This window comes from Pelophylax lessonae (genome assembly GCF_965119305.1).
Source record: "Pelophylax lessonae genome assembly, chromosome: 12".
Taxonomy (NCBI): Eukaryota; Metazoa; Chordata; class Amphibia; order Anura; family Ranidae; genus Pelophylax; species Pelophylax lessonae.
Genome location: NC_138779.1, coordinates 132,080,361 through 132,102,240, shown reverse-complemented (window position 1 = coordinate 132,102,240; position 21,880 = coordinate 132,080,361). Strand labels below are relative to the sequence as shown.

Genomic DNA, 21,880 nt, shown 5'->3' with positions numbered 1-21,880 from the left:
CCCTACATTGAAAAGGAACACTTTCATGCGCATATAGTTTTCATTGTTAAAGCTCTTTCAACTCTTCGTAAACACAAAATAAAGGCTATAGGCACATTCATTAGCATTGCTTCGTTCTTCATAAGCTACAGAAATCAAAATAAAGATAAAACGAGGGGAATTTAAGTCTAGAGCAGCACAAATCCAGAGCAGACTTACACATGCAACCAAAAGATAGAAGCTGATTGTTGCCATGCAGAACTGCGCCAGCGGTGATAAATTCCCCCCAATGTTATGTTATCTATTATTAATATAAAGGCTTACAATCACAATGATTTAACAAAGCTATCTCCAGCTTATATGTTGCTTTATATGCCAATACAACAGATGCAAACTATTTTACAAAATATTACTTTTTTATTTTCTGGCTCTTAGAGTCAATACTATAAAACATACGAACACAGCATTTTCATACAACATAGTTCAGGACTCAAAGCTTTCCTTTGTAACATCTGGAGCTTGTGGAGAAGCATCTTTCATGTCATATATGGAATGATTTAATTCTCCCTCTTCCTCAGTGATATCCTGAGCATGAGATTGATCCTCCGCATCCTCCTCTTCAGCTTCTCCATCATCTTCCACATCCATCTCAAAAACTCGGACATGGCGCAGGTTCGAACTTAGCTAAAATAAACATAGAAGTATTCAACAGCAAAATCTCAATTTTTTTGCACAAATATCTGAAATCCAAGCACAAGTCAGACAGTAGAATTTTTTTATTTCAGCCAATCAAAAATGGAAAGATTACATCCCCCACACCATGCCAGAGGCCCCTGCACCCATTTTTAACAAATTAAAATACAATCCTGCATATCAGATATTTACATTATGATTCATAACAGTAACTGACGGACGTAGCTGCTGCTTATTCATAGATGATTGGGTAATAAGCCCCTCCCACTAGGAGTGACCAGACAGAGCAAAATGTTTTGACACACCCAGGAGGCGGTACCCCCAGGCTATTACCCTCGGCCTCACGACTGCATTTCCAGTTTAGTTGCAAGCAGTGGAGAATAACCAAAAAACCCTTTAGAAAAAACAGGGGGTGGGAACTACGGCCGTCGGTGGACTCAGAGAAATGTATTTTACGGTAAGTACAAAAATCCCATTTTCTCTTTCGTCCACCGACGGACGTAGCTGCTGCTTATTCATAGATGATTGGGACGTCCAAAAGCAGTAACCACTGAGGGATGGGAAAAGAAAAAACAAACCAAAAGGAATGCAATTCCCACGGCTATCATAGCCGATAGTAAAACATGGAGCCCAACAAGTAACAACTGCGGCTCAAAAGTAACATAACCATAAAGGAGGAGCGACAAATAAATTGCTCCTTACTCGGCAGGCTTGCAACACCTTGCGGCCAAAGGACGCATCTGCAGACGCCAGCACATCCACTCTGTAAAACTTGGTGAATGTGTGTACAGACGACCAAGTGGCCGCCTTACAAACCTGCAGCACCGACGCTTGATGGCGGAAGGCCCAGGAGGCACTCAACGCCCGCGTAGAGTGAGCAGTGACAGGAAAAGGTGGAACCTTGCCCTTAAGAGAAAACGCCCTCACCACCGTCTGTCTGATCCATCGAGAGATGGTCGCTGCAGACCGGGGTCCATCCGTATTCACAAACCGAGAGTGCGACCAAAGAAAGGACTCCGTAACCTCCAGATACACTTGCATCGCCCAAACCACATCCAAGTAATGCAAAGCAATTTCCTTGGGATGGGAAGGTTTCGGACAGAGTGACCGGAGCACTATGTTTTCATTCAGATGAAAATCAGAAACAACCTTAGACAGGAATGACGGTTTACGTCGCAACACCACCTTATCCCTATGCATCACCAGATACGGGGAACGGCAAGACAACGCCGCCAGACACCCTACGAGCAGAGGTGACAGCAACTAGGAAGGCAACCTTCTGCGACAAGTCAAGCAATGAAATGCGCCAAATGTTCTCAAAAGGAGGATGCTGAAGAACTGACAGAACCAAATTAAGGTCCCAAGGAGGCACCGGGGGGTGGACCGAGCCATAAACTTTGGAACTGTTCTGTTTTACCTGGAAAAACAAATCCACATCCGGGGTTCCCCAATCGGAGACACAACTGGTGAAACCCCTATCGGATGCAGGGACCACTCTCCCTGATCCAGAGTCTGACGACTTAGGTAGTTGTCTACGCCGGGAATGTATACGGTGCCCCCTTGATGATTGACATATGCCATGGCCGTGACATTGTCCGACTGGACCCGGACCCCTGCAGAGCATCCGTCCAATGGAGCAGGCTCAACTTGATTGCCCTCAGTTCCAAAACATTGATCGGAAGATTGGATTCCTCCACTGTCCAGGTACCTTGAACGGTTAGAGTGCCCAGCACCCCCCCCCCCAACCGGTCAGACAGGTCACCTCCAAATCCCGTTCCAATTGCACAGCAGAATCTGCTCGGATCAGGAAATCGTCCAGATAACCCAGAATGGCTATGCCTTTCTGCCGAAGCAAAGCCAGTATAGGGGCCAACACCTTGGTGAAGACCCTGGGAGCAGAAGCAAGCCCAAACGGCAATGCTACAAATTAAAAATGGTCCTGGCCCACCGCAAAACGGAGGAACCGTTGATGGGCCTGACAAATGGGAACATGGAGATGGGCATCCTTGGTATCGATCGAAACCAACAGGTGGGAACGAAACTCTATCTTATACCTGGACTGAATCACCTCGTGAACCCACCTGTCGTGCAACAGAGATCCAGGATCCGGAAAGAAACTGAGACGTCCCCCCACCCCTAAAATTGGTGTGGGCGCCCCTTCAGGCAGAAGGGGTCTGTTTGGGGGTACCGGGACCGGAAGATTTCGGCTTCCCAGCCCATCGTTTCCCGGTACCTCTACCAACAAAAGTCTGCTGGGTTTGCTGCGACCTGGGCGTACGAAAAAGACTCTTCTGGGCAGTAAAGGAAGGGCCCCACTTACGCGAAGGGACCTTGTTCTTAGATGAATGGGGAAGGAGCGTGCTCTTACCCCCGGTAACCGTCTTGATCAATTCATGCAAAGAAGAACCAAAAAGGCGATCACCCTAAAATGGGAGATCAGCCAAAAGCTTTTTAGAAGCCTGGTCGGCCGACCAAGGCTTCCACCAGATCACACGTCTGATAAGCACACTAACCACCAATGCCCAGGCCGCAAGCGAGAGAACATCCAGGTTAGCATCGCATACGAATTGCAGAGTTTGCGATAATTGTTCAGTAAGTTCCAGCATAGCTGACGGCAACCGAGTGACTGTCAGCGCCTCTCTCAGGGCCTTCACCCTTTCAAACATAGTCTGAGAAACCAGAATGGTAACCAGGGCAGGCCTGAGAATAGATCCCACTACCGTATACAGGTGGCGAGATAAGACCTCAATCTGCCGGATCCGACAAAAAAACGTGGACTTGTGAATACCACATATCTGGGGGTCCACCTGAGGAGGAACCGTCCATTTGCGTAAGATCCCTTCCTCAAACGGATAGCGTCTAGCCAAGCGTTTGGGAATCGTTGCCACTGCTCTTCCACCAAAGTGGATAAAACCTCTGGGCAGGGAAAAACCCTTGCCGATTTTTTGGCCCCAAGAGACCCAAAGGAAACTGAGTCCCTTTGCGACTTAGAAATCGCATCCGTGAGTTTAAGGGTGTCCCTCCCTGAGGATATTAGAGCACCCACCATCGCCTTTTCCTGTGCTAAGGCGGATGTAGAAACATCCTCCTTTTCGTCAGAAACATCTGAATGCGGAGACGCATCCTCCAGAAGAGGGTCTGCGTCGCCAGCAACCATGTCAGCCTCAGAATCTGAGGCCTGCGAGGAGACAGGTGAGGAGCGAGGGCGTTTCTTTGAAAATGCTGCTGCAATAACCTTGTCCATTTTCTTGCATAACAGACAATAAAAGACACATCATGAGTATCAGATGCTGGCCCCAGAGATACATCAGGAGTCGCAGATAACCCAGAGGAGTCCATGTTATAAAGATGGCCTATGTGAGCACTACACGGAACAGATAGGGATACGCGGAAACGCTGGAACCTGCACTGCAAAGGGTTAAACAATGTACACTTACAGGCAGGAGAGATCCTGTAGCAGAAACAAATGAATGCACCACAGGTTCCAGCAAGTCCGCTGCCGCCCCCCCCCCCCCACGTGTACCGCGCCTTTAAGAGGGGACTGCTGCACACAGAAAACACCAGGTAACCCTGAACCCCCCACAAGGCCTGAAACCCCCCTGAAAATGCAGCAGTAGGCCAGCAATAGCACCGTTACCACTCCAGGAGCAGCGTGTCTTCACAGCGTGGCAGAGTGAAAAGAAACGCCAATATCTCTTCCCCGCCCAGCAGAGGCAGTAACTTTCCGCGCTCTGCACGTCCCCGGTCTCCGGCAAAATGGCCGCCAGCACCCAGGCAGAGACAACCCACGGGATGCTGAGACCTGTGATAAGGGCGCCAGACCACTAAAAAATTGCGGCGCACGCCGCCGCACATGCGGTGTTGTGCCCAATAAGGGCCACCTAACCACAGGCCCGGGGGTCCTGGCGGAGGTCTTTCACGGTGAAGACCCCCCCCCCGCACCGGAAAAAGTGGAACACCACCACCCCCCCCCCCCCCCGCTGAGGACACCCTCCCCCACCATCCACTACCCTCAGGTGCCACACATAAAGGGGACACCCACCAAAGTGTCCCGGGGCCCCAAGTCAGAGTAGTGGGAGGTCATGGTGGGAGGGGAAGGTCCCAGGCGACCCATCATAGCGAGGGGGTGACGTGCGGAGTGGGTACCTAAAAGACCTACTCACCTTGGAAGGCGCCCGCGTCCACCCCAGGCCGGCTAACCAGACGGGGGGACTGAACGTACCTGACCACGCTGCTGAGGATGGGCGTCCCACCTGACAGACCGCCTCTACACCGCAGTGAGGGCGCTGTCGACCAAAGGGCACGCTGCGACGCTGGCAGGCCAGGTGTGTGCGTCCCGGCGGAAAGTCACCGCAGGCCAGTCCCCGTCCATGGGACTATAGTTGCTATGGAGACCCAGCGCGGAGCTACAGTCTACAAGCGCTCACTGGCACAAACTGGGAGACCGTAAGGCTCTCATATAGCCAGTCTGAAAACCAGCCGGCAGATCCATCAGGAACCAGAGTCAGCAGCTTCAAAAATAAAATAAAAAAATCCAAAAAGGAAAAAAAAGTTCCCTTTAAGACGTTTAAAAAAGGAAGCCAGGACAAACGTCCCAGCAGGGAGCTGTTTGGCCACTCCTAAGACCAGGCAGCTAAAAACTGGAAATGCAGTCGTGAGGCTGAGGGTAATAGCCTAGGGGTACCGCCTCCTGGGTGTGTCAAAACATTTTGCTCTGGCTGGTCACTCTTAGTGGGAGGGGCTTATTACCCAATTGTCTATGAATAAGCAGCAGCTACGTCTGTCAGTGGACGAAAGAGAAATAATTTTATGGATGGGGTCACCACAACATGAGGAACTGTATTAAATGGATTGCGGCATTCGGAAGGTTGAGAACCACTGGTATAGAGGCTGTTGTAACTTCTTTAATGCTTCCCCTCTCCTGGCTCAGCACTGTAGCAGTTCTTAGGTACTGCAGATCATATTTCCATACTGGATGTGCCTTGGGCATATTCTGATCACACTGGAGCTGCATTTTAAACCGTACAGCCAAATGTACAGATATGTTTTGCCACAATGCAAGATAGTTTGCATAACTTATCTCAATTACAGTTTTGTGTATTTCAGGCAGCAAAAGGATAGGGACAATAACTATGCAAGCATATTTTTGTTTGCTTATGAGGATCAATCTGCATTAATAATAATTATTTAGCCAGTATTTTACAATCCAGCAGAAAATATTGGACATATTAAATGCTAAGCTATCTGGGTTATTCTCCATTATTGTGTTGCTGAAAACACTTACCACACAAGCCACCTTGCGTATCCCATTCACAGATACATACTGAGCTTTCATGTTTTCCAGCAGTCTCCACTGACCCTCCAGAAAGAAGGTGTGGGTAGGTATCTCCGCATGCTGCTCCTCTAGTCTGTATAAATATCACAGAAATAAAGTTACATGATTAGTGAAAGAACACAGAATCAGAGTGATCATTTTTGGCTTATACATGATTGCAATAAATGATCTGATGGTCAATCATTTTACTATTTCAATATATTGTTTTTAGGACAGTTTGAACAGATACAGTGGAGGGAAGAAAAATGAAACAATGTGATTTGTATACAACTTGAGATGGTATTCCTTACTTCTCTGGGAATAACTTTATCAGCTAAGGATTAAGGGTCCATGTGTGTTTTTCTGTGGTTGACCCCGCTGGACATTTATCTTTGTACAATCTTGTGTGGCTTCTGGCACCACAAGTCATATGTTAGCTTTTTATACATTTCAGGTGCTCCAGAGGTAAGATTATCTCCACTGAAAATTCCAAGCTCTGCCAACGCTCTGGGTAATTAGACATACCTGTAAATTCCCTATCTGAGTACTGTACAAAACACAGGACTTGATTCTTAGACCTTGCCACTACGTTCAGGTGACTGGACACCAGCAAAAGCTTTGCTGAGATTGCCCACAAGGTGAATCAATTGTTTTACATGCCTTCAAGGAAGGACAAAGGTAGGGACAGTGAAATTCCCACAGTATGTGATAATAAGAGCCACAGGAAGGACTGGTTTACAGGATACTTTGTCCCCATATATCAGGAAATCGAGCCGGCTCCCAAGAAGAAAATAGGGGAAGCCAAAACAGAACTACGGCTGCGAGGGGCAGTGGAAAGAAGACGGCTCTGTTCTTACAAAGGCCAATTAAGGGAGTAATACCCCTTAAAGTTGGAGTAAATGGCAGTGGACATCACCCCTTCCCCCACCATGGTGGAGGTGATCCTTCAATGTGAAGGCTTCTGAGCAGATTCAGGAGCTTAGAAGTGAAGGGTCTGTCATGAAAGAATGAACCCGCAGAAGATGACAAAGAGATGGGGCAAAGAGATTGTACACATAAGGTGGAGGATGAAAAATCTGTAGGGAGGTGAGAATGTGGATCCTAACTGCCTCAATGTATTCCGATAAGGCCAAGCTTGAAGACATAAAATTCTGTGCATATGCACAGAAAGTAAGAACATTCTGGAGTTTAGACAAATTCTTCATCTAACCAGAATAATAGGGCCAAGGGCATGTTCTGAAATTTTGCAGAAAGAAAAGGATTATCTATATCAGGAGAAAGTTCACTGTTGAGTTCTCCAGTCCAATTTGCAATAGTCTGGGCAACAGAAAAGTAGCAATAGATAGGTGCAGGGTTGGATCTGCTGGAAGGATGACTTCAAAAGAGTCTGCAAACTCTCCCATAAGGTACAAGGCAGCAAAAATGCCAGGAGTAAAAAAACCTCTCTGTGTTAAGACCATCATTACATAAAGCTCAATAGCTACTAGGGTATGTGAAGGCTGTGCAGAACTAGTATACACTGCCTTAGTCAATGAGTCAACTGTAACCAGCATGTGACAAGAAGCTGAAGAATTAGGTCACAAAATTTTGGAGGTGAAAAACCTTCAGCAGCCTCTGCTAAGATGTTTGGGTTTCCCTCACTTTCAGCACATAGTTGGTAAGGTTGAAAAAAGATACAGCTCCATCCAGGTCAACCTGAGAGTAAGTGCGCATGTGAGACTACGGTTTTCCATATTTCTGTGCATTGTGTTTGCTAAGAAACACATTTAAAAGTTTTTTTGAACCTATTTACACTCGACACTGCCAATTGTGGAAATTAATTCCACATTCTTTACTCCCTAACAGGTGCAGAACCCTCTACACATTTTAGGATTGAACCATTTATTGTCCAACATAACCATTTATTGTCCAACATTATTTATTATTTAGAGCTCCAAGATTAAAAAGTTTCTTCCCAATGCTAGGGTCACCATTTAAGAATATGTATATCACTATCATATCTCGTCTTAAGAGCCTCTCCGGTTTAATATTTGTATTTCTCAGGTTTATTATTACTAGTTTTTCCTCATAACGGAGGTCCTCCAGACCCTTTATTAGCTTTGTTATCCTTCTCTGGACTCTCTCCAGTTCAAGCCCATCTTTCCTAAGGACTGGTAGCTGGGACTAGAACTGGATGGCATACTGAAGATGTGGCTGAATCAGAGAGTTTTGTAAAGTGGTAGAATTATAGTTTTATCTTTTGAGTACATACCCTTTTTGATGCATGCTACCATTCTGCTGGCCTTGCTTGCTGCAGCTTGGCACTGCATGCTATTGCTGAGTCTGTCATCTACTAGGACCCTCCATATCCTTTTCCATCCTAGATTCTTCCAGAGGTTCTCCCCCTAGTGTGCAAGCTGCATGCATATTTTTAGCTCCTAAGTGTATTACTTTACATTTTCCTACATTGAACGCAGTGGCTTATCCATGGGTGCAGGGTGTTCACTACACATGGGCCCAGTGGGGGGTGCTACTGTGCTTTGACAGAACAGACACTGCATTGATAATATATGTCAGGTGCTACAGCTACAGATAAGGGTCCCGGGTCTCGCATACAGTGTCCCCTCTACTGGTCACACCCCCTCCCCGCCTCTCCACCCCAAACAAATAACCCCCTCCCCACCTCTAACCAATAACCCCCTCCCTGCATCTCCACCCCAAACAAATAACCCACTCCCGCATCTCCACCCCAAACAAATAACCTACTCCCCACCTCTAACTAATAACCCCCTCCCTGCATCTCCACCCCAAACAAATAACCCACTCCCCGCATCTCCACCCCAAACAAATAACCCCCTCAGCAATAACTCCACTCCCTGCCTCTCCACCGCAACAACAGCCCCCCTCCCCGCCTCAACAATAACCCCATGTTTAATGAAGGGGTTAGTACGGGGGAGGGGTCTTGTGTAGTAATAGGAGGCGGGGGGAGCCTGTGTAATAATGGGGGCAGTATGGGGGAGTCGGATCCTATGTAATTATGAGGGGGCCCAAGAAAATGTTTGCCCAAGGTCCAATCAATATTAAAGACTGCCCTGGCTGCGCCTGTCATGAAGTTCATACAGCACCCAGGGGCAGATTGAGCATTCAGTGGTCAGTGGGGGGCCCCATGAAAGGTTCCTGTTGGCGGTTGATGCCATGCACTCCCCACTCTTCTCCTGCACATACTAAGCACCCCCATACACTCCCCACTCCTCTCCTGCACATACTACTCTCTGCCATACACTCTGCACTCCTCTTCTGCACATACTACTCACTGCTGTATATTCTCTCCTCTTCTGCACATACTACCCACTGCTGTATATTCTCAACTATGCATTCCACATTCTACACTATGCAAGTCATCCCAGACTCTATTTAACCACACCCCTTCGAGGCATGCCCACTAATTTAAGCATAATTTAAACCACGCCCACTTTTCCACATTGGTGCACAGTGCTTGCCATATTTTTCTTCTCTGCAAAACTAGGCCCACTGTTTATCTTGCACGCAAGCCACTGATTTCATGATACGTCTCTGATTGAGCCTCATTTACCATATAGCTGCCCACCCCTCTATTTTATCTAGGTCTTCTTGTAAATTTTCTATATCCTGTTGTGAGGTTATTGCTCTGCTTAAATGATTTTGCACTTGCCAATTTTAGTAAATCAACCCCCCAAATGTCATTACGGAGGAGAAATACACTATGATGGCAAAAGTATTGGGACGCCTGCCTTTACATGCACATGACCTTTTTTTATTTTTAAACAAGTTTTTATAGCCATATGCAGAAAGATCGTACAATTCACCAGTATAAAAACATAGTTGAATACATACATTGCAGGAATAGGAGAAATATTCAAGACAGAATTATGTCTAACCTAAGACCAAAACCAAAAAGGACAAAGAAAAGAGAACGTCCTTCCCTTCAAACCTATTAGAGTGCACAAATAACCAATTTTTCACATCATGTGTTATATAATAAGTTCAACTGTGCCATAATGTTTCCCCACTGTAAGATAAACTTAAAAAATAACAAACTAGTACCTATAGAAAAAAAGAACCCTAAGGCTGTTTAACCACTTTAAGACCGAAGGATTTTCCTGCTTAACGTCCAGGCCACTTTTTTCAACTTGGCACTGCGAGACTTTAACTGACAATTGCGCGGTCATGCAACGCTGTACCCCAACGAAATTTACGTCCTTTTTTTTCCCACAAACAGAGCTTTCTTTTGGTATTTGATCACCTCTGCACTTTTCATTTTTTGCAATATTAATAAAAAAAAAAAGAGCGAAAATTTTGCGTAAAAATTTACATTTTCTACTTTAACAGTTAAAAAATATCCAATATATTCAATTTTTTAGGCTAAAATGTATTTAGCTACATGTCTTTGACAAAAAAATTCTCAATGAGCGTATTTTTAACCACTTTAACCACTTGCCGACCGCCGCACGACTATCTACGTCGGCGGTCAGCCCCTCACAGGCAAACTAACGTAGGGCTACGTTGCTTGCTTGTGAGGGTCTAGGGAGCGAGCGCGCGCCCCCGGAGGCGCGCTCCCGCGTGGTCACGGACCCCCCCGCGCGTGTGACCAGCGGACCCGATGTCCGCCGGTCACTCGGCGATCGGCGGGGGAGAGGGAGAATGTCAGGCAGCTTGTGTAAACAAGCTGCCTGTCATTCTCCTCGCTGCAAAGACACTGATCACATGGATCTAGTATGTAGATCCGTTGATCAGTGTCCTTACAGCTGAAGCCACAGCCAATCACAGTAGAAAGCACGCCCCTAGGGACACACACAGCCCCTCCCTCCCAAATAAAGTTAACCCCTTCACTACCAGTGTATTTTTACAGTAACAGTGCATATGTATAGCACTGATTACTGTAGAAATGTCACTGGTAACCCCAAAAGTGTCAAAAATGTCAGTCAAGGGTCCGATCTGTCCGCCGCAATGTCGCAGTACCGCAAAAAAAAATCGCAGATCGCCGCCATTACGCGTTAAAAAAAAAAACAACAAAAATGACAAAAATCTTTCCCTTTGTTAGTAAACGCGATAACTTTTGCGCAAACCAATCAAAATACGCTTTTTGCGATTTTTTTTACCAAACATAGGTAGCATAAAACAAATTGGCCAAAAATTTTAAAAAATTTTGATTTTTACATTTTTTTTGGGGGGAATTTCATATAAAAAAATGTGAAAAATATTGCTATTTTTGCAAAATTGACGCTCTTGCAGATCCTCTCCAGTTCTGTCAGGTTGGATGGTAAACGTTGGTGGACAGCCATTTTTAGGTCTCTCCAGAGATGCTCAATTGGGTTTAAGTCAGGGCTCTGGCTGGGCCATTCAAGAACAGTCACGGAGTTGTTGTGAAGCCACTCCTTCGTTATTTTAGCTGTGTGCTTAGGGTCATTGTCTTGTTGGAAGGTAAACCTTCGGCCCAGTCTGAGGTCCAGAGCACTCTGGAGAAGGTTTTTGTCCAGGATATCCCTGTACTTGGCCGCATTCATCTTTCCCTCGATTGCAACCAGTCGTCCTGTCCCTGCAGCTGAAAAACACCCCCACAGCATGATGCTGCCACCACCATGCTTCACTGTTGGGACTGTATTGGACAGGTGTTGAGCAGTGCCTGGTTTTCTCCACACATACCGCTTAGAATTAAGGCCAAAAAGTTCTATTTTGGTCTCATCAGACCAGAGAATCTTATTTCTCACCATCTTGGAGTCCTTCAGGTGTTTTTTAGCAAACTCCATGTGGGCTTTCATGTGTCTTACACTGAGGAGAGGCTTCCATCGGGCCACTCTGCCATAAAGCCCCGACTGGTGGAGGGCTGCAGTGATGGTTGACTTTCTACAACTTTCTCCCATCTCCTGACTGCATCTCTGGAGCTCAGCCACAGTGATCTTTGGGTTCTTCTTTACCTCTCTCACCAAGGCTCTTCTCCCCCGATAGCTCAGTTTGGCCGGACGGCCAGCTCTGGGAAGGGTTCTGGTCGTCCCAAACGTCTTCCATTTCAGGATTATGGAGGCCACTGTGCTCTTAAGAACCTTAAGTGCAGCAGAAATCTTTTTGTAACCTTGGCCAGATCTGTGCCTTGCCACAATTCTGTCTCTGAGCTCTTCAGGCAGTTCCTTTGACCTCATGACTCTCATTTGCTCACATGCATTGTGATCTGGAAGGTCTTATATAGACAGGTGTGTGGCTTTCCTAATCAAGTCCAATCAGTATAATCAAACACAGCTGGACTCAAATGAAGGTGTAGAACCATCTCAAGGATGATCAGAAGAAATGGAAAGCACCTGAGTTAAATATATGAGTGTCACAGCAAAGGGTCTGAATACTTAGGACCATGTGATATTTCAGTTTTTCTTTTTTAATAAATCTGCAACAATGTCAACAATTCTGTTTTTTTCCGTCAATATGGGGAGCTGTGTGTACATTCATGAGGAAGAAGAATGAACTTAAATGATTTTAGCAAATGGCTGCAATATAACAAAGAGTGAAAAATTTAAGGGGGGTCTGAATACTTTCCGTACCCACTGTATATATAAGATCCCACAAACAGGAATAACGTTTCCCTTGCTATTCAAGATTATCAACTTTTCGAGATTTAGTATCATCTGCACTGCAATGTGTGGTCAGCCATTTGAGACATATGGTAAAGGATCCGACAGGCGTTCAATGCCAAGCCCACTCTTAATGGGTGACATCACCAAATTCATTGTACTGAAGCCCCTCTTACAATCACTGGATGTCATTGGAAGACTGTTAATTGCGGTCACAACTGGTTTCAGATTTTTAGGAACCTCTGCACCACCATTATCAATGAAATCTCAGAAACTTTCACAGATCATGGTTTGAAGCTGGAGCAGCTGTGCAAGAGATTCCATCTCAACAATGCATCCAAGGACTGTACACATCAATTGGCCAGCGTTGGGAATTCCCTTTTGTACTCTCTGGATTGATGGTCACACCATTGAAATTCCCTTTATCCAGAGATTCCATGACTTTTTTCAGATGTTTGCCAGGCATGTCTTTCATTTTTTCAACTGCACGAACTGACTGATTAATCAGCTGGTAGGCTCGTGGAAGTTTGATGTCATCTCTTTGAAGGGTTTCAGATAACAGTCCCATTTCCTGAACATCTGCAACCCCAGCAAGGTTTAACAAATAATTTTCTGGTGTCAGAACCTTGTTAAGTAAAGCCACTAAACAGAGATTTCTGTTTACTGTTATGAGCTGAATTTAAGCTTGCTTTCATGAAATGACTGTGCAGTGCAGGATATGACTCCCAAACCGCTTGTATAGCTCTCTGGCTTGAAGCAACCCACCTAACTGAAAAAAACTTTTCCAATTTTAAGAATTTGTACTTCTAATTTGCACATTCAGAGAGCTCGGACAGGTTTTTTGGTGACTGGTGATACACAGCATACAACTTCTCAAAAAGTGAAGTTACATGATGACCAGGAAAATAATTAATTGCATCTGAAATGCACAATTCAAGCCTATGACACAAGCAGTGCCATTTCACAAGCTGTGGATATTTTTCACTAAGTCGTTCCAGAACACCTGACTTTCTTCCAAGCATTACACTTGCACCATCACCACAAACCCAAATCAAATTTTTAGCAAGAAACTCATTACTGAACCCATGTTTAGAAAGACAAGCTAGAAGAGTGACTTTAATAGACTGTGCACCTCCTTTAGGCAAATCAAGCAAGAAAGTGACTGGGTCTTTTCCGTTAATAGAGGCACGAATAATGGGATTTTTGACCTACTGTAAAATCACTTTCTCTGATGTTCATTGACGGACACAGCTCCTTATCTTCTTGACCACTGGGTTATACTGCCCCCTACAGGAGTAGGACACTAGGCAGGAAAAAGCTTGATTATGCCTATGGGGAAGTCCCAGGAGGTATACTCCCACTCTCAGCTATAGGCACTCAGTTTTGTTACAAGCAGTATCAGAAGAAAGCCACCTCCACAGAGGGGTGGGTGCTGTGTCCGTCAATGAACATCAGAGAAATAGATTTTATGGTAAGTCAGAAATCCCATTTTCTCTTTGGTTCATTGACGGACACAGCTCCTCATCTTCTTGACCATTGGGACATCCCAAAGCAGTGTCAAACATGAGGGGTGGGAACAGTAAGAAAAAAATCCCAAGGCTAAACCGTAGCCAACCAGGTAATATGGAGCTCCACCATTAACAACTGGAGCTCACCTGAAAAAAACAATACACCCTCAAGAGGACCAGGTCCTCCAAACCGCAGCCTGCAAACCTTGCGGCCAAAGGAAGCATCCGCAAATGCCAACACATCCACCTTATAAAACTGTGAAAGTGTCGCGCAGGGATGGATTGCGGCCGCCCTATTTTAGCGTGGGGGAGATAGGAGGAGTATGTTACAGGATAGAGGGGAACCCGGATCATGAGGGTCCGACCATCCCACGGAGGGGCCCGGGTCCACCCGACAGAGGGAGAGGGGGACATTCTACTCACCATACCGGAACAGGCGGGCACCAACTCCTGACAGAACCCCTCTCCACCGAGGTGGGGGGCTGTCGGCCAACACAGACGCCGCGACTCCGATTCAGACTGGTCGTGTGCGACCTGGCGAGACGTTTAACTCGCGGGGCCAGTCCCCGTCCAATGGGACTATGTCGCGGCTGACCCAGCGCGGACCTAGGGCCTGCACGCGCTCGTAGGTCGGCTGGGGTGACCACTGGATCTCAACATCCAGCCGTCGCCCAGATCCAGCATAATTGCTTGAAGATCTCACAGGAACAAAAACTGGAGAGAAAAAGCTAACTAAAAAAGATTTATCTAAAAAAGCTTGCCAGGACCAGAGATCCCAGCAAGGAACTTAGGTCCTTACTCCTGACTAGGCAGAAAAAAAACTGACATCCTGTAGCAGGAAGTGAGAGGATATACCCCCTGGGACTGCCCCTAGGGTGTGGCCAGAACGTTTTTCCTGCCTAGTGTCCTACTCCTGTAGGGGGCAGTATAACCCTACTGATATTAATCAAAGAGGACTGCGTCTGTCAATGAGCGACAGAGAAAAGGTTTTGCTGCAAATCCTCAGCGAATCCACTGGGCAGACATTCCCTTACATGATGCATTCTACTACCTCCAAACTTTGCTCTCTCTCCATCCTGGATAGAAGAATGAACTTTCATTTTCAGGAACTTTTTTACCTGTTCTTGAAAGTAGTTTTGATAATATTCTCCACATGCATTTTTGCTACAACTTCATGAACATATTTCATACACTTTATTACAATGTAATCTAATAAATTATAATAAGCCACCTTGGCCAACTGTTTTGTTTTTTTTAGACTGAATGTAGTTATAGATTCTACAATAAAAACGGTTTGCTTAAGATATAACTAAAGGCAAAGCATTATTATCGTTTTGGACAGAGTGGAGAATAATTAGAACACCTGTCAGGGTGTAATTGAATGAATAAGCACATGGTGTGAAACGCGTCTGCTATCCAGTTTGTCTTGTGTTTCTGTTCGATGTTGAACCTTTGATTTAAAGAATAAACTCAAGTTTCCAAGTTCCTGGGACTGGAAGTGCCGCTTTCTTTTCTACATGCATGGACTCAGGTTGCGGACCATGGTGAGCACCTAGTCTCATAGGACTGCCACAGTTGCTCGGGATCTCTCCGGTTCGGCTGGCTGCTTTTTGAGCGGTGATCTGTGTCTTCTTTTTGGCTCTAGGGTGTAATTGCTGCCTATGCCCCCTCTCTATTTGTCATGTTTACTGGTAACACCGAAAGTTAAAAGAGAAATCCCAAATTTTAGGTTGTCCCCAGAACAGGAACAGAGAGGAAAACTTTCAATAAGAACATTAGTTCTGGTGGCAACCAGGGATTCCCTCATGTATTCCTCTCACTTCCTTTTATAGCTATGGGTCAGTAAATAAAACTAAATCTTCCCAAAGGGACACACATGGAAAAAAAAAAAACTGAGAAACCCGATAACCCTCTTTTACTTTACTCCAAAAAAAAAAAAAGTTTTGCCTTTAGGTCTACTTTAACATTTAGTAGTTGCTGTGTACATAGGGTCAGCTAAAATCTTGACCTAAAAAAGCAGGACATTAGCAGTGCATGCATCCAGGAAATTGAAGTGATTGGACAGTGTATTTTGATAAAAGATAATCCACCTATGTCAAATTACCTTAGCCACCCAAATTTTACAGAGATGGGAAGCAAAGTGCTTACATGACATGGAGAAAGTTTAACTGCTTACCTCCTATTTTTGTCCCTGATGAACTGATAGTCTCTATCTTCATCAGAAAACATAGAAGACAAAGAGATTTGTGCTAATATTCTGTCTTTTCCTTCAGTTGCGGTGTTGTCTTTTAGTATTACAGTTATAACATCATCCTCGAAGAAACGTGCATCCAGACAGCTGTAGTGACTAAACAGAAAAAAAAGATTATCAAGAATTATCAAATGAACTAGTGTACATCCTTTTAGACTTAAATTATCCACATTTTCTTGGTTGTTGATTTGGACATCCCAAAGCCAAAAAACCTATTCTTAAAATGTTAGCTCACTTTACCATCTGTGCTATCTGTCCCCATCACCCAGAGCCTGGGATCACTTGTAGAACATATCCATGATCCAGGCACTTCTCTTGTATGTGGCGACTGCATTTTAGAGGGGTAAGGGGTCTCTACTAGGGGGAGGGAGGGGTCTGTGCTAAAAGGGGTAATTGGGAATGTTAGCAGAGTACTGTATTGTAGGTGATATGGGCTTGGGAGTGAGGGAGGTTCATTTTTTGTTGTGTGCTGTACACTGGTTTGTGTGATAAGCACTCCGGAGCCCTGCACATCACATACTGCACATTGTGCACTCCTTATCCCTGCACCCTGTGTATCACATAGTCCTGAGCCCTGCATTCTGCATGTCACACACTCCCAAGCCCTACACCCTGTGTGTAATACACTCCTTAAGCCTGCGCTATAGACACTATTGTGTACATTTTATACTTCTTGCAAACAATTCACCAACTGCAAGTAAGCAAGTCAGCACTCACTGACATTAGATGAGATCCATTTGAAACTAAATGGAAATAAAAATAAAGGAAAAATATGCAGACTGATAGGAACAGAGAAAAAATTATAATGAAATAATATTATGGTGTTTTAGGTCAATGTAGTCCATAAATAGCTGAGAACCACAGGATAACAAGGCCAATGAGAAAAATGGCAGGTGGTGACAGGACAGAACACAAGAAAGCAGCTCCTTGTTGAAGTTTGGGATTCCTTCAAGAACAAAAATAAAAAGAGAAAACAGGGTGCCAGGTCAATGCGAGTAAAAACAACAACACTATTCCAATATCCACTTACATCTGAATAACTTGCAGACTGCATGTAGAGGTGCTGTGGTATCATGTGTGGTAATCCAAGACGGTAGACAGGGTGGGCTGGATGGCTGCTGACGATGTCTGGACTCACTGAAGAGGACAACTGGGGCTATTCGCATTAGGAAACTTCAAGGCTCCCCGCGCGAGTGACCGAAGATAAAACAGCCCGATAAGGAGACCAACGCTCACACAAGTCCAGACCTGCTGCATAAGAGAGCAAGAGGATGGCGGCGTCACAGGCTCTCACGCACCACTACTGGCTGCAACAAGACAGGGCACACAAGCTGGGGAGGGGGTGAGCTGCAACTAGTTTCCAAAACCCATCCTCCTTCTACAGGCTGACAACCCCCCCAAGAGGGGGAGAATATATACTATCACCCGGATGGCGATAGCACTAGTCAGGAGGGGGAATGGGAGGGGAAATGGGAGGGGGAAGGGGAATGGGCAGGGCGGGGCAGGGCTGTCCTACAAAACACTCATAAGAAGCATGCGGATAGCTGAGAATCGAGCGGCGATCTGGATGGAGTGTGTGGAGGATCGCCAAAGGCAATAATTTAAAAGACAAGTGAAAAATTACATATATGAAAAGGAGCAAAAAAGCTGGTGGGCTTCCATAGTCCTCCAATCCACCCATGTCTGGTGAATAAAAACATTAATTAATAAAATTACCTAAAAATAATTACCAAAGAGACATCTTCTAAACAATAAAAGTAGAAAATATATCATTTGTTCTACGAAAATTACATAATTTCAATGGTAAAAAAGAGAATAGGGAAGAGGAAAGACATAATAAATAAGTAAAAAATACATAACACAACTATATATATATATATATATATATATACACACACACACACACACACACACACACACACACACACACACACACACACACACACATATATATATATAAAAAAGGAAAGTATGCAAAGAGTCACACATTCAGTGGCAACAGAAGGTGAAGGCTACAAAAATAATCGCATCATGGACATACATATAGCACATTACTCTAAGAGTTAATACCCAAAAAGGAAGATAACACAAAACATGAGAGAAAGAAGGCTTACAAGGTGGTGTTCATCTCTATCGCTTCATTTAACCCTGTGAGTGCTAACAAAATTGAGAGTGAAAATCCAAAAAGTCTCTCTGCGACACAATTTCTGAAATCACTCATCTAGAGAGTCGCAGGAAGTAATGGTTTCAATGCCCAAACTCACAGTCCTTTGGTGGACTGATCGTGATGAGAATGGAAGTGCCTGGGGACACTATGGTCTTCGGACCCCTTCTCTATCAACCTCCTGTGGTCCCCAAACTTCCACTTCTTTTCTCATCACAGTCAGTTCACCAAAGGGCTGCGAGTTTGGGTCATGGAAACCGCTCCCCTCCTGCAACTCTTTAGCTGAGCAATTTCAGAAATTGTGTCGCAGAGAAACTTTGGCTTTTCACTCTCAATTCTTTAGCACCCAGAGGGTAAATGAAGAAATAGAGATTAACACCATCTTGTAAACCTTCTGTTTCTCATGTTTTTTATCTTCCTTTTTGGGTATTAACCCTTAGAGTAATGTGCTATATGTATGTCCATGGTGCGATTTTTTTTATTACAGTAGCCTTCCCCTTCTGTTGCCACTGAATGTGTGACTCTTTGCATACCTTCCTTTTTTATATGTGTGTATATATGTATGTGTATATTATATATATTACTGTGTTATGGATTTTTTACTTATTTATTATGCGTTTCCCCTTCCCTATTCTCTTTTTTACCAGTGAAATTGTTTAATTTTCTTAGAACAAATGATATGATATTTTCTACTTTTATGGTTTAGAACATGTTTCTTTGGCAATTATTTGTAGGTAATTTTATTGATTCATGTTTTTAGATACACCAGACTTGGGTGGATTGGAGGACTTTGGAAGCCCACCCGCTTTTTTGCTCCTTTCTATACATGTAATTTTTCACTTGTCTTTTAACCACTTGCCGACCGCCGCACGACTATCTACGGCGGCGGTCAGCCCCTCACAGGCAAAGTGACGTAGGTCTACGTCGCTCGCCTGTGAGGGTTTAGGGAGCGAGCGCGCGCCGCCGGAGGCGCGCTCCCGCTCCCGCGTGGTCACGGACCCCCCCGCACGTGTGACCGGCGGACCCGATCGCCGCTGGCCACTCTGCGATCGGCGGGGGAGAGGGAGAAAGTCAGGCAGCTTGTGTAAACAAGCTGCCTGTCATTCTCCTCTCTGTATGAGAGCTGATCACATGGATCTACTATGTAGATCCATTGATCACTCTGCATACAGTTGAAGCCACAGCCAATCACAGTTAGAATCACGCCCCTAGGGACACACACAGCCCCTCCCTCTCAAATAAAGTTAACCCCTTCACTACCAGTGTATTTTTACAGTAACAGTGCATATGTATAGCACTGATTACTGTAGAAATGTCACTGGTAACCCCAAAAGTGTCAAAAATGTCAGTCAAGGGTCCGATCTTTCCGCCGCAATGTCGCAGTACCGCAAAAAAAATCGCAGATCGCCGCCATTACGCGTTAAAAAAAAAAACAACAAAAATGACAAAAATCTTTCCCTTTGTTAGTAAACGCAATAACTTTTGCGCAAACCAATCAAAATACGCTTTTTGCGATTTTTTTTACCAAACATAGGTAGCATAAAACAAATTGGCCGAAAATATTAAAAAATTTTGATTTTTACATTTTTTGGGGGGGGAATTTCATATAAAAAAAAGGGAAAAATATTGCTATTTTTGCAAAATTTACGCTCTTTTTTTGTTTATAGCGCGTGATCAAAAAATCGCACAGGTGATCAAATACCGCCAAAAGAAAGCTCTGTTTGTGGGAAAAAAAGGACGCCAAATTCGTTTAGGTACAGCGTCGCACGACCGCGCAATTGTCCGTTAAAGTCACGCAGTGCCGAATCGCAAAATACCCTCTGGTCGTTTAGCAGCCAAATCCTCCGGGGCTTAAGTGGTTAAATTATTGCCTTTGGTGATCCCCCCACACACTCCACTTGGATTGCTGCTCGATTCTCAGCTATACGGATGCTTCTGCTGAGCGTTTTGTAGGACAGCCCCGCCCATTCCCCTTTTTCCTTCTGATTAGTACTATCCCAGTCCGGGTGATAGTATATATTCTCCCTCTCTGGGAGGCGGGTCAGCCTGAAGGAGGAGGATGGGCCTCAAATCTAGTTGCGGCTCGTCTCCTTCCCAGCTTGTGTGCCCTGTCTTGTTGCAGGCAGCCAGTAGTGGTGCGTAGGAGCCTGTGATGCCGCCATCCTCCTGCTCTGTTATGTGGCGGGTCTGGACTTGTGTGAGCGGTGGTCTCCCTATCGGGCCGTTTTATCTTCGGTCACTCTGCAGTGGGAGCATTGGCGTTTGCTAATGCGATTATCCCCAGTTGTCATCTTTAGCGGGTCCAGACATCTTCAACAGCCCTCCAGCCCATCCTGTCTACCATCTTGGATTACCACACACAATTTCACAGCACCTCTACATGCAGTCTGCAAGTTATTCAGATGTAAATGGATATGAGAATAAAGTGTTGTTTTTACTTGCACTGATCTGGCACCCAGTTTCCTCTTTATATTGCTTGCCACTACACGCTGAACACAGGGCTTTGTATTATAAACTCCTGGCCACTACACTCATTATATACAGGGCTGGACTGGGAAAAAAATTCAGCCCTGGAAATAATTCCATACCAGCCTCATAGTATTAATATACCAGCCCAAAAGCATAACGTCATCATTTTCTTGTTCATAAACCATGCATTTTTAAGCATTTGAAGAGTGTATTATATATAGATAAGAAAGATATGAAAGCATATAGGGCTTCATATATATATATATATATATATATATATATATATATATATATATATATGAGAAAATTCCGGTTAAAAGTGCAGACGTGGTACAGGAGGTGGTCATAGGCTGTGTGGGCATGGTACAGGGTACAGGACATGTCAAGGGAAGCAGGCATGGTACAGGACATGTCAGAGGAAGCAGGCATGGTACAGAAGATGCAGGGGCTGCGAGCATGGTGCAGGAGATGCAGGGGCTGCGGGCATGGTGCAGGAGATGCAGGGGCTGCGGGCATGGTGCAGGAGATGCAGGGGCTGCGGGCATGGTGCAGGAGATGCAGGGGCTGCAGGCATGGTGCAGGAGATGCAGGGGCTGAGGGCATGGTGCGGGAGATGCAGGGACTGCGGGAGATGCAGGGGCTGCGGGCATGGTGCAGGAGATGCAGGGGCTGCGGGCATGGTGCAGGAGAGGGAGAGGCTGCGGGCATGGTACAGGAGAGGGAGAGGCTGCGGGCATAGTTCAAGAGATGCAGAGGCTGCTGGCATGGTGCAGGAGATGCAGAAGCTGTGGGCATGGTACAGGAGATGCAGAGGCTGCGGGCATGGTACAGGATAGGGAGAGGCTGCGGCCATGGTACAGGAGAGGGAGAGGCTGCGGGCATGGTACAGAAGAGGGAGAGGCTGCGGACATGGTACAGAAGAGG

The 21,880-nt window shown here is 45.4% G+C and overlaps 1 protein-coding gene across 1 annotated transcript in view; it reads right to left on the bottom strand.

Annotated features, from left to right (window-relative positions):
• Nucleotides 1-380: 380 nt before the first annotated feature.
• ANAPC4 (anaphase promoting complex subunit 4) overlaps nucleotides 381-21,880 on the bottom strand; it is a gene marked incomplete at its 5' end in the record, with an annotated part of 151,655 nt that continues 130,155 nt past the window's right edge. Inside the window, 3 exons of the mRNA XM_082273145.1 lie at nucleotides 381-663; nucleotides 5,957-6,080; nucleotides 16,249-16,419. Of these exons, the coding sequence (XP_082129271.1) occupies nucleotides 463-663; nucleotides 5,957-6,080; nucleotides 16,249-16,419 (496 nt within the window). The 3' untranslated portion in view covers nucleotides 381-462. The remainder of the gene's footprint in view (nucleotides 664-5,956; nucleotides 6,081-16,248; nucleotides 16,420-21,880) is intronic.